The sequence below is a fragment of the Heterodontus francisci genome, unplaced genomic scaffold (genome assembly GCF_036365525.1).
Source record: "Heterodontus francisci isolate sHetFra1 unplaced genomic scaffold, sHetFra1.hap1 HAP1_SCAFFOLD_843, whole genome shotgun sequence".
In the NCBI taxonomy this organism is placed as follows: Eukaryota; Metazoa; Chordata; class Chondrichthyes; order Heterodontiformes; family Heterodontidae; genus Heterodontus; species Heterodontus francisci.
The window spans coordinates 5001-17602 of NW_027142341.1; the positions used below are offsets into that span (position 1 = coordinate 5001).

General features: G+C 48.4%; 1 protein-coding gene across 1 annotated transcript in view; it reads right to left on the minus strand.

The window, feature by feature from the left end:
- LOC137367051 (rho guanine nucleotide exchange factor 1-like) overlaps positions 1-12602 on the minus strand; it is a 167215-nt gene that overhangs the window by 1229 nt on the left and 153384 nt on the right. Inside the window, exons 15-16 of the mRNA XM_068028536.1 lie at positions 10231-10398; positions 3426-3567 (exon numbers count right to left, since the gene is read on the minus strand). Of these exons, the coding sequence (XP_067884637.1) occupies positions 3426-3567; positions 10231-10398 (310 nt within the window). The remainder of the gene's footprint in view (positions 1-3425; positions 3568-10230; positions 10399-12602) is intronic.

A 12602-nucleotide genomic window follows, 5' to 3' on the forward strand; every position in this document is an offset into this window, starting at 1 on the left:
TGGTGCAGTTACGCTCGGAGCCCAGAGAGAGTCTGGTTACAGATTTTGCCTCTCTCTACGTGCCAGTGGCCCAGGTCCCTCTCTCTGTCAGCACCCCCTCCCACGGCTATCCACCACAAGCTGACAGTGAGTGAGGGAGGGGGGGTGCCTCAGCTCTCTGTACTGGGAGTTTACATCACCCAAACAACAGCAGTCGGAACACCTTGGATTGTAAGAAAACCTGTCACAACTTACTTGTACACGAAAACATGCTCACAGAGGCGCACACACTCAGACAGGCACACAAACACACACGCACTCAGACAGGCACACAAACACACACACGCGCTCAGACAGGCACACAAACACACACGCGCTCAGACAGGCACACAAACACACACGCGCTCAGACAGGCACACAAACACACGCGCGCTCAGACAGGCACACAAACACATGCGCGCTCAGACAGGCACACAAACACACGCGCGCTCAGACAGGCACACAAACACACACGCGCTCAGACAGGCACACAAACACACACACGCGCTCAGACAGGCACACACACATGCTCAGACAGGCACACAAACACACACACGCGCTCAGACAGGCACACACACATGCTCAGACAGGCACACAAACACACATCCGCGCTCAGACAGGCACACAAACACACGCTCAGATAGGCATACAAACACACACGCACTCAGACAGGCACACAAACACACGCACTCAGACAGGCACACAAACACACACGCGCTCAGACAGGCACACAAACACATGCGCGCTCAGACAGGCACACAAACACACACGCGCTCAGACAGGCACACAAACACACACGCGCTCAGACAGGCACACAAACACACACGCGCTCAGACAGGCACACAAACACACATACGCGCTCAGACAGGCACACAAACACACATACGCGCTCAGACAGGCACACAAACACACATACGCGCTCAGACAGGCACACACACACGCTCAGACAGGCACACAAACACACATACGCGCTCAGACAGGCACACACACACGCTCAGACAGGCACACAAACACACACGCGCTCAGGCAGGCACACACACGCGCTCAGACAGGGCACACAAACACGCTCAGACAGGCACACAAACACACACACGGGCTCAGACAGGCACACAAACACACACACGCACTCAGACAGGCACACACACACACGCTCAGACAGGGCACACACACACACGCTCAGACAGGGCACACACACACACGCTCAGACAGGGCACACACACACACGCTCAGATAAGGCACACACACACACGCTCAGATAAGGCACACACACACACGCTCAGATAAGGCACACACACACACGCTCAGATAAGGCACACACACACACGCTCAGATAAGGCACACACACACACACGCTCAGACAGGCACACACACACACACGCTCAGACAGGCACACACACACACTCAGACAGGGCACACACACACACTCAGACAGGGCACACAGAGACACACACTCAGACAGGCACACACACAGTGAGCTCAGCACAGGACAGGAACAGAGCTCGGGCTTTCCAGCTCTGTCTGGGTGAGGTTTAGTCTCGCACTCTGACAGTGGTAATGGAACGAGCCTCTGATTCTAATTGGGGGTTGGTGCTGGTCTCGAGTTGGGGCCTGGCTCAACTTGCCTTGGGTGTCCCAGGCTGGATCTTAACCCACACCCCACCAGTACGCGTGCAAGGGAGCAGGGTCAGGGTCAGCCACCTTGACAGAGGAGGACTTTGGGGTCCCGCCCTCTCCAAAAGCCCCTCATATCATCACCATCCCCCTCCCAGCACCCGCTGCTGCAGAGAGCCTGCCCCCTGTGTTAATAGGGTTAGACAGCACTCTATGATAAGGCTACACACAAAGCTGACACTGCACGGGCACACGACACCGAGGGGGGGGGGGAAATCGCACCCGATAAGATTCCAGATGGCGGACTGCCAGCGTGAGAAAGGCGATGGTGCCCTTTGACCCTGGACGGCACAGGATAGCGGGCAGCGGGAGCGACCAGGTCTCTGCAAGCGGGCACGCTGACCTCCGTGCCCGGAATCAGTGAGCAGTCAACCATCTGGAATGCATCAGCGAGAATCTGCAGACAGGATAGTAACACACAGCAAGGCGGCTTTGCAGGGTCCCGCGCACCCATTCCCACGCCCCAGCCCCGCCACCCACCTTGCTACCCTCAGAGACCCCCATTTGGCCCTGTCCTGACACCCTTGGCACAAAGGCTCTCTTGCTGGACCTCACATTCTGCAGCTGGGTCCACTCAACTCTACGCCTGGCTGCCATTTTACAAACAAGATCTCTCCCGACAAATCTCTACCAAAAAAGTCTGGAAAACGTCAACCGACCCTCCCCTCCAGCCTCAACTGCCTTTTGGAGGACAGAGTTCCAGATTTCCACTGCCCTTTGTGTGAAGAAGTCCTTCCTGACATCACCCCTGAATGGCCCGCCTCACTAGTACCGGAACTGTAGTTTTTAGTGATTTTCGTACTTGGACCCTTTTCAAACCAATAAAACCAATAAAGTTCCGGGAGCCGGCAATGCACGAGGTTTGCAAACCGATCACGGCAAAGGTTGTGAGCGACTGACGGCGGGGGATCAGGGAGACGAGAATGCTTCATTCCCCCGTGCCCACTTGGAACAGGGAGGAATACTGCGGTTCAAAGATAGGCCAAACTGAGGCGCTCTCGATGCAGAGTGATCCCCTTCTCCTCTGCGTCCGGCAGCGACAGAAGGCACCCTCTGCGTCTGTGACGCGCGGACTGGCGCATGAATGGGAAAGGGAAGCTGGGAGGCAAGGCTTGATGGAGTGGGCGTTAGGAAGTGAGGTCTGGGAGAGACAGAGAGAGAGGATGGGGGTGGGGGGGTTGGGGAGGGGTGGGGGAGGGGGAAGAGAGAGAGGAGCAGCACGCAGAGGGAACAGCTCTCCAGCCGGAATAGCAGCAGCAGCAGACAAGTGGGAATGAGAGAATGCCATGGAGCCAGGTCAATTCCATTCCTCGTTCACCAGCAACAATGTTAGGCGGAGGACAAGACACACATGAAGCCCCCATTGGAGCCAGATACCCTCCTACACCGCAGCCCTCACCAAAGTCGCGACTGAGAACGCAACTCTCCAAAGAATCTCGACTTCCACACATGGGTCACTGAGCTCCCCTGAGGTCACAGAGGGAAGCTCAGTCCCACTGATAGCTAATACAGCACAGGCCGGGGGACAGAGAGTGGGCCCTTCCTGCTCTGTGCACGGGGCTCAGTCCCACAGAGGGAGGTGGCACCTGTGACACCCGAAGGAGTCGTGCAAAACCACTTCCACTGACAATTAAAGAAAGGGACGACAGGAGTTCAGGATGTTAAATATGAGTTTGACCAAACCAGCAGCTGCCAAGCCCCATTAAAAGGTCCGGCATCAAGTTGGGGGATCTCACCTCTCGCTCTCTGCTCCCTCCTCCTGGCCGTGTTCTCCTCCCGAGACCTGCTCGCTTGAAGATCCCATCCGTAGGCCGACATCCCCGGAGTCAGGAAAGGGCTGGTTCTCATTCCCAGGTCTTGAGCTACTGGAGGGATGTGCTGAGGCAATTAGAAAGACAGTGGTAATGACACACAGTTATCAATCTCTGAAAGACAGTGTAAATGGCACACAGATATCACTCTCTGAAAGACTGTTAATGACACACAGTTATCACTCTCTGAAAGACAGTGTTAATGGCACACAGATATCACTCTCTGAAAGACAGTGTTAATGGCACACAGATATCACTCTCTGAAAGACAGTGTTAATGGCACACAGTTATCACTCTCTGAAAGAAAGTGTTAATGACACACGGTTATCAATCTCTGAAAGACAGTGTTAATGGCACACAGTTATCACTCTCTGAAAGAAAGTGTTAATGACACACGGTTATCAATCTCTGAAAGACAGTGTTAATGACACACAGTTATCACTCTCTGAAAGAAAGTGTTAATGACACACGGTTATCAATCTCTGAAAGACAGTGTTAATGGCACACAGTTATCACTCTCTGAAAGAAAGTGTTAATGGCACACAGTTATCAATCTCTGAAAGACAGTGTTAATGACACACGGTTATCAATCTCTGAAAGACAGTGTTAATGGCACACAGTTATCACTCTCTGAAAGAAAGTGTTAATGGCACACAGTTATCAATCTCTGAAAGACAGTGTTCATGGCACACAGTTATCAATCTCTGAAAGACAGTGTTAATGGCACACAGTTATCACTCTCTGAAAGAAAGTGTTAATGGCACACAGTTATCACTCTCTGAAAGAAAGTGTTAATGGCACACAGTTATCAATCTCTGAAAGACAGTGTTAATGACACACAGTTATCACTCTCTGAAAGACAGTGTTAATAGCACACAGTTATCAATCTCTGAAAGACAGTGTTAATGGCACACAGTTATCACTCTCTGAAAGAAAGTGTTAATGGCACACAGTTATCAATCTCTGAAAGACAGTGTTAATGACACACAGTTATCAATCTCTGAAAGACAGTGTTAATGACACACAGTTATCACTCTCTGAAAGACAGTGTTAATGACACACAGTTATCACTCTCTGAAAGACAGTGTTAATGACACACAGTTATCACTCTCTGAAAGACAGTGTTAATGGCACACAGTTATCACTCTCTGAAAGACAGTGTTAATGGCACACAGTTATCAATCTCTGAAAGAAAGTGTTAATGACACACAGTTATCACTCTCTGAAAGACAGTGTTAATGACACACAGTTATCACTCTCTGAAAGACAGTGTTAATGACACACAGTTATCAATCTCTGAAAGACAGTGTTAATGGCACACAGTTATCACTCTCTGAAAGACAGTGTTAATGGCACACAGTTATCACTCTCTGAAAGAAAGTGTTAATGACACACAGTTATCACTCTCTGAAAGAAAGTGTTCATGACACACAGTTATCAATCTCTGAAAGACTGTTAATGACACACAGTTATCACTCTCTGACAGTGTAAATGGCACACAGATATCACTCTCTGAAAGACAGTGTTAATGACACACAGTTATCAATCTCTGAAAGACAGTGTTAATGACACACAGTTATCAATCTCTGAAAGACAGTGTTAATGACACACAGTTATCACTCTCTGAAAGACAGTGTTAATGACACACAGTTATCAATTTCTGAAAGACAGTGTTAATGACACACAGTTATCAATCTCAGAAAGACAGTGTTAATGACACACAGTTATCACTCTCTGAAAGAAAGTGTTAATGGCACACAGTTATCACTCTCTGGAAGCCATTGCAAACGGGACGCCCTCCACCCTGTGCCCGACCTGAACTGATGTTAATCCAGCTGTATCACACTGTCACTCAGTAACCCCTCCCTTTCCGATCACCCTGTGTTACTGACAGTATCTCTACTGATATTAATCCAGCTCTCTCTCACTGTCATTCAGTAACACCTCCCTTTCCCCATCACCCTGTGTTACTGACTGTATCTCTACTGATATTAATCCAGCTCTCTCTCACTGTCACTCAGTAACCCCTCCCTTTCGGATCACCCTGTGTTACTGACTGTATCTCTACTGATATTAATCCAGTTGTCGCTCAATGTCACTCAGTAACCCCTCCCTTTCCGATCACCCTGTGTTACTGACTGTATCTCGACTGATATTAATCCAGTTGTCTCTCTCACTGTCACTCAGTAACCCCTCCCTTTCCCTATCAACCTGTGTTACTGACTGTATCTCTACTGATATTAATCCAGCTCTCTCTCACTGTCACTCAGTAACCCCTCCCTTTCCGATCACCCTGTGTTACTGACTGTATCTCTACTGATATTAATCCAGCTCTCTCTCACTGTCACTCAGTAACCCCTCCCTTTCCCCATCACCCTGTGTTACTGACTGTATCTCTACTGATATTAATCCAGCTGTATCACACTGTTACTCAGTAACCCCTCCCTTTCCGATCACCCTGTGTTACTGACTGTATCTCTACTGATATTAATCCAGCTGTATCACACTGTCACTCAGTAACCCCTCCCTTTCCGATCACCCTGTGTTACTGACTGTATCTCGACTGATATTAATCCAGTTGTCTCTCTCACTGTCACTCAGTAACCCCTCCCTTTCCCCATCACCCTGTGTTACTGACTGTATCTCGACTGATATTAATCCAGTTGTCTCTCACACTGTTACTCAGTAACCCCTCCCTTTCCCTATCAACCTGTGTTACTGACTGTATCTCTACTGATATTAATCCAGCTGTATCACACTGTCACTCAGTAACCCCTCCCTTTCCCCATCACCCTGTGTTACTGACTGTATCTCTACTGATATTAATCCAGCTGTATCACACTGTCACTCAGTAACCCCTCCCTTTCCCCATCACCCTGTGTTACTGACTGTATCTCTACTGATATTAATCCAGCTCCCTCACACTGTTACTCAGTAACCCCTCCCTTTCCGATCACCCTGTGTTACTGACTGTATCTCTCCTGATATTAATCCAGTTGTCTCTCTCACTGTCACTCAGTAACCCCTCCCTTTCCCTATCAACCTGTGTTACTGACTGTATCTCTACTGATATTAATCCAGCTGTATCACACTGTCACTCAGTAACCCCTCCCTTTCCCCATCACCCTGTGTTACTGACTGTATCTCTACTGATATTAATCCAGCTGTATCACACTGTCACTCAGTAACCCCTCCCTTTCCCCATCACCCTGTGTTACTGACTGTATCTCTACTGATATTAATCCAGCTGTATCACACTGTCACTCAGTAACCCCTCCCTTTCCCCATCACCCTGTGTTACTGACTGTATCTCTACTGATATTAATCCAGCTGTGTCACACTGTCACTCAGTAACCCCTCCCTTTCCCCATCACCCTGTGTTACTGACTATATCTCCACTGATATTAATCCAGCTCTCTCTCAGTCACTCAGTAACCCCTCCCTTTCCGATCACCCTGTGTTACTGACTGTATCTCGACTGATATTAATCCAGCTCTCTCTCAGTCACTCAGTAACCCCTCCCTTTCCCCATCACCCTGTGTTACTGACTGTATCTCTACTGATATTGATCCAGCTCCCTCACACTGTTACTCAGTAACCCCTCCCTTTCCCCATCACCCTGTGTTACTGACTATATCTCTACTGATATTAATCTAGCTCTCTCTCACTGTCACTCATTAATCCCTCCCTTTCCCCATCACCCTGTGTTATTGACTGTATCTCTACTGATATTAATCCAGCTCTCTCTCACTGTCACTCAGTAACCCCTCCCTTTCCGATCACGCTGTGTTACTGACTGTATCTGTACTGATATTAATCTAGCTCTCTCTCACTGTCACTCATTAACCCCTCCCTTTCCGATCACCGTGTTACTGACTGTATCTCGACTGATATTAATCCAGCTTTCTCTCACTGTCACTCAGTAACCCCTCCCTTTCCCCATCACCCTGTGTTACTGACTGTATCTCAACTGATATTAATCCAGCTCCCTCTCACTGTCACTCAGTAATCCCTCCCTTTCCCTATCAACCTGTGTTACTGACTGTATCTCTACTGATATTAATCCAGCTGTATCACACTGTCACTCAGTAACCCCTCCCTTTCCCCATCACGCTGTGTTATTGACTGTATCTCTCCTGATATTAATCCAGCTCTCTCTCACTGTCACTCATTAATCCCTCCCTTTCCCCATCACCCTGTGTTACTGACTGTATCTCTACTGATATTAATCCAGCTTTCTCTCACTGTCACTCAGTAACCCCTCCCTTTCCCCATCACGCTGTGTTATTGACTGTATCTCAACTGATATTAATCCAGCTCTCTCTCACTGTCACTCAGTAACACCTCCCTTTCCCCATCACGCTGTGTTATTGACTGTATCTCTCCTGATATTAATCCAGCTCTCTCTCACTGTCACTCAGTAACCCCTCCCTTTCCCCATCACCCTGTGTTACTGACTGTATCTCTGCTGATATTAATCCAGCTCCCTCACACTGTTACTCAGTATCCCCTCCCTTTCCCCATCACCCTGTGTTACTGACTGTATCTCTACTGATATTAATCCAGCTCTCTCTCACTGTCACTCAGTAACCCCTCCCTTTCCGATCACGCTGTGTTACTGACTGTATCTGTACTGATATTAATCTAGCTCTCTCTCACTGTCACTCATTAACCCCTCCCTTTCCGATCACCGTGTTACTGACTGTATCTCGACTGATATTAATCCAGCTTTCTCTCACTGTCACTCAGTAACCCCTCCCTTTCCCCATCACCCTGTGTTACTGACTGTATCTCTACTGATATTAATCTAGCTCTCTCTCACTGTCACTCAGTAATCCCTCCCTTTCCCCATCACCCTGTGTTACTGACTGTATCTCTACTGATATTAATCTAGCTCTCTCACTGTCACTCAGTAACCCCTCCCTTTCCCCATCACCCTGTGTTACTGACTGTATCTCTACTGATATTAATCCAGCTCCCTCACACTGTTACTCAGTAACCCCTCCCTTTCCCCATCACCCTGTGTTACTGACTGTATCTCTACTGATATTGATCCAGCTCCCTCACACTGTTACTCAGTAACCCCTCCCTTTCCCCATCACGCTGTGTTACTGACTGTATCTCTACTGATATTAATCCAGCTCTCTCTCACTGTCACTCAGTAACCCCTCCCTTTCCGATCACCGTGTTACTGACTGTATCTCTACTGATATTGATCCAGCTCCCTCTCACTGTCACTCAGTAATCCCTCCCTTTCCCCATCACGCTGTGTTACTGACTGTATCTCTACTGATATTAATCCAGCTCTCTCTCACTGTCACTCAGTAACCCCTCCCTTTCCGATCACCGTGTTACTGACTGTATCTCGACTGATATTAATCCAGCTCTCTCTCACTGTCACTCAGTAACACCTCCCTTTCCGATCACCGTGTTACTGACTGTATCTCGACTGATATTAATCCAGCTTTCTCTCACTGTCACTCAGTAACACCTCCCTTTCCGATCACCGTGTTACTGACTGTATCTCGACTGATATTAATCCAGCTCTCTCTCACTGTCACTCAGTAACACCTCCCTTTCCGATCACCGTGTTACTGACTGTATCTCGACTGATATTAATCCAGCTTTCTCTCACTGTCACTCAGTAACACCTCCCTTTCCCCATCACCCTGTGTTATTGACTATGTCTCTACTGATATTAATTCTGCTCTCTCTGTCACTCAGCAACCCTCCCTTTCCCCATCACCCTGTGTTATTGACTGTATCCCGACTGATATTAATCCAGCTCTCTCTCGCTGTCACTCAGTAACCCCTCCCTTTCCCCATCACCCTGTGTTACTGACTGTATCTCCACTGATATTAATCCAGCTCTCTCTCACTGTCACTCAGTAACCCCTCCCTTTCCCCATCACCCTGTGTTACTGACTGTATCTCTCCTGATATTAATCCAGCTTTCTCTCAGTCACTCAGCAACCCCTCCCTTTCCCCATCACCCTGTGTTACTGACTGTATCTCCACTGATATTAATCCAGCTCTCTCTCACTGTCACTCAGTAACCCCTCCCTTTCCCCATCACCCTGTGTTATTGACTATGTCTCTACTGATATTAATTCTGCTCTCTCTGTCACTCAGCAACCCCTCCCTTTCCCCATCACCCTGTGTTACTGACTGTATCTCCACTGATATTAATCCAGCTCTCTCTCACTGTCACTCAGTAACCCCTCCCTTTCCCCATCACCCTGTGTTATTGACTATGTCTCTACTGATATTAATTCTGCTTTCTCTCACTGTCACTCAGTAACCCCTCCCTTTCCCCATCACCCTGTGTTACTGACTGTATCTCCACTGATATTAATCCAGCTCTCTCTCACTGTCACTCAGTAACCCCTCCCTTTCCCCATCACCCTGTGTTATTGACTATGTCTCTACTGATATTAATTCTGCTTTCTCTCACTGTCACTCAGTAACCCCTCCCTTTCCCCATCACCCTGTGTTACTGACTGTATCTCCACTGATATTAATCCAGCTCTCTCTCACTGTCACTCAGTAACCCCTCCCTTTCCCCATCACCCTGTGTTATTGACTATGTCTCTACTGATATTAATTCTGCTTTCTCTCACTGTCACTCAGTAACCCCTCCCTTTCCCCATCACCCTGTGTTACTGACTGTATCTCCACTGATATTAATCCAGCTGTCTCTCACTGTCACTCAGTTACACACTCCTCTTACCTGCATCACACTCCGAGTCTTCCCTCGGCAATACATGACTCGAACCAGAGGTTCCGGCGACTTCTAACCCCTCGGGAAACGCGCTGCTGGACTTGTGTCTGCTGGAGGTGGCGTCAAGCTGAGATTTGGAAATCTGGCTGGAATTCTTCCGATCGATGGATGCTTTCACTTGGGAGGATGAAGGGGGAAAACGAGGAATTTTTATAAAAAAGGGACAGCATCAATTTGAAGACTCTCGGGGGGAGTGGGGCAGGGTGGGAGAGGGTGATCAGTGAAAACCAAATGTTAATGTTAACACCCAGTGATGGGTGCGGCCAACGACCAGCATGCATCTGTGGGGGTCAAAGGTCAAACGCTGTCCTGTTGCTTTAACGAACGGACGTCAGCAAGACAAGAAACGCTCCCTATCCCTTTCGCTTGATGGCGAGCTCTGTTACGTTGTGGGCTGTGGGACAGTGAAACTCCCTTCCCGCCGTTAGTGAGCAACGTTCCGGCACATCCCACTCCCTGCTTGCGGGGGAGGCGCACAGATCTCCGATCTTCCCAGGGGTCTGGGCTTGAGAGTTAATTCCTGCTTTGAGCCAGTCCCTCATCTTCCCCCACCCCCCGGTTGCATCTCAAGGCTCTCCAGAGATAATGGTTCACTGTTAGTGACACTGCTGCAGCTCAGTGGGTTCCACTCTCTCTCACCTCCGCGTCAGAAGCTCATAGATTTGAATCGCACTCCACAGATTTTGATTTGACAATCCAGGCCGACATTCCCAGTGCAGTACACTAGGGGGAAGGCGGTGGCATAGTGGTAGTGATAAGGTTCGAATCCCACCTTTCCAGAAGGCATTTGACAAAGTGCCACATGAAAGGTTATTGCACAAAGTAGGAGCTCATGGTGTAGGGGGTAAAATATTAGCATGGATAGAAGATTGGCTGGCTGGCAGAAAACAGAGAGTATGCAGAAATGGGTCCTTGTCTGAGTGGCTGGATGTGATGAGTGGAGTCCTGCAGGGGTCTGTGCTGGGGCCTCAACGTTTTACAATTCATATCAATGACTTAGATGAGGGGAGCGATGGCATGGTAGCTAAATTTGCAGATGACACAAAGATAGGTAGGACGGTATGTTGTGAAGAGGACATAAGGAGGTTGCAGACCGGTATAGACAGGTTGAGTGAGTGGGCAAAAATCTGGCAGATGGAGTCTAATGTGGGAAAATGTGAAGTTGTTCACTTTGGCAGGAAGAATAAAAAAGCAGAGTATTACTTAAACGGAGAACGACTGCAGAATTCCGGGGTGCAGTGGGATCTAGGTGTTCTAGTGCATGAGTCACAAAAAGTTAGTATGCAGGTACCGCAAGTAATAAAGGCGGCTAATGGAATGTTATCCTTTATTACGAGAGGAATTGAAAATAAAAGTAAGGATGTTATGCTTCAGTTAGACAGGGCATTGGTGAGACCACATGTCGAATACTGTGTGCAGTTTTGGTCTCCTTATTTAAGGAAGGATGTAAATGTGTTGGAGGTGGTTCAGAGGAGGTTTACTCGATTGATACCTGGAATGAGCGGGTTGTCTTGAGGAAAGGTTGGACAGACGGGGCTTGTTTCACTGTTTAGAAGAGTGAGGGGAGACTAGATTGAAGTTTATAAGATCCTGAACAGTCTTAACAAGGTGGATATTTCCTCTTGTGGGTGAGTCCAGAACTCGGGGGCACTGTTTTAAAATTAGGGGTCGCCCTTTCAGGACAGAGATGAGGAGAAATGTTTTCAGAGGGTTGTGTGGCTTTGGAACTCTCTGCCTCAGAAGGTGTTGGAGGCGGGATCATTGAACAGTTTTAAGGCGGAGGTAGATAGATTCTGGTTGGGCAAGGGAATCAAAGGTTATCGGGGGTAGATGGGAGAGTGGAATTCGAGACACAAACAGATCAGCCATGATCTTATTAAATGGCGGAGCAGGCTAGAGGGGCCGAATGGCCTACTTCTGCTCCTAATTCATATGTTCGTGAAATTTCAAATCAATCAATAAATCTTGAATTAAAAGCTAGTCTAATGATGGCCATGAAACCATTGTCGATTGTTGTAAAAACCCATCTGGTTCACTAATGTCCTTGAGGGAAGGAAATCTGCTGTCCTTAGCTGGTCTGGCCTACATGTGACTCCAGACCCACAGCAATGTGGTTGACTATGAAATGCCCTTTGAAATGGCCTAGCAAGCCACTCGGTTCAATTAGGAATGGGCAACAAATGCTGGCCTACTCTGACACCCACACCCCATAAACCAAGAAAACAAAGTGCTGCACTGTCGGAGGGTCAGTACTGAGGGAGTGCTGCACTGTCGGAGGGTCAGTACTGAGGGAGTGCTGCACTGTCGGAGGGTCAGTACTG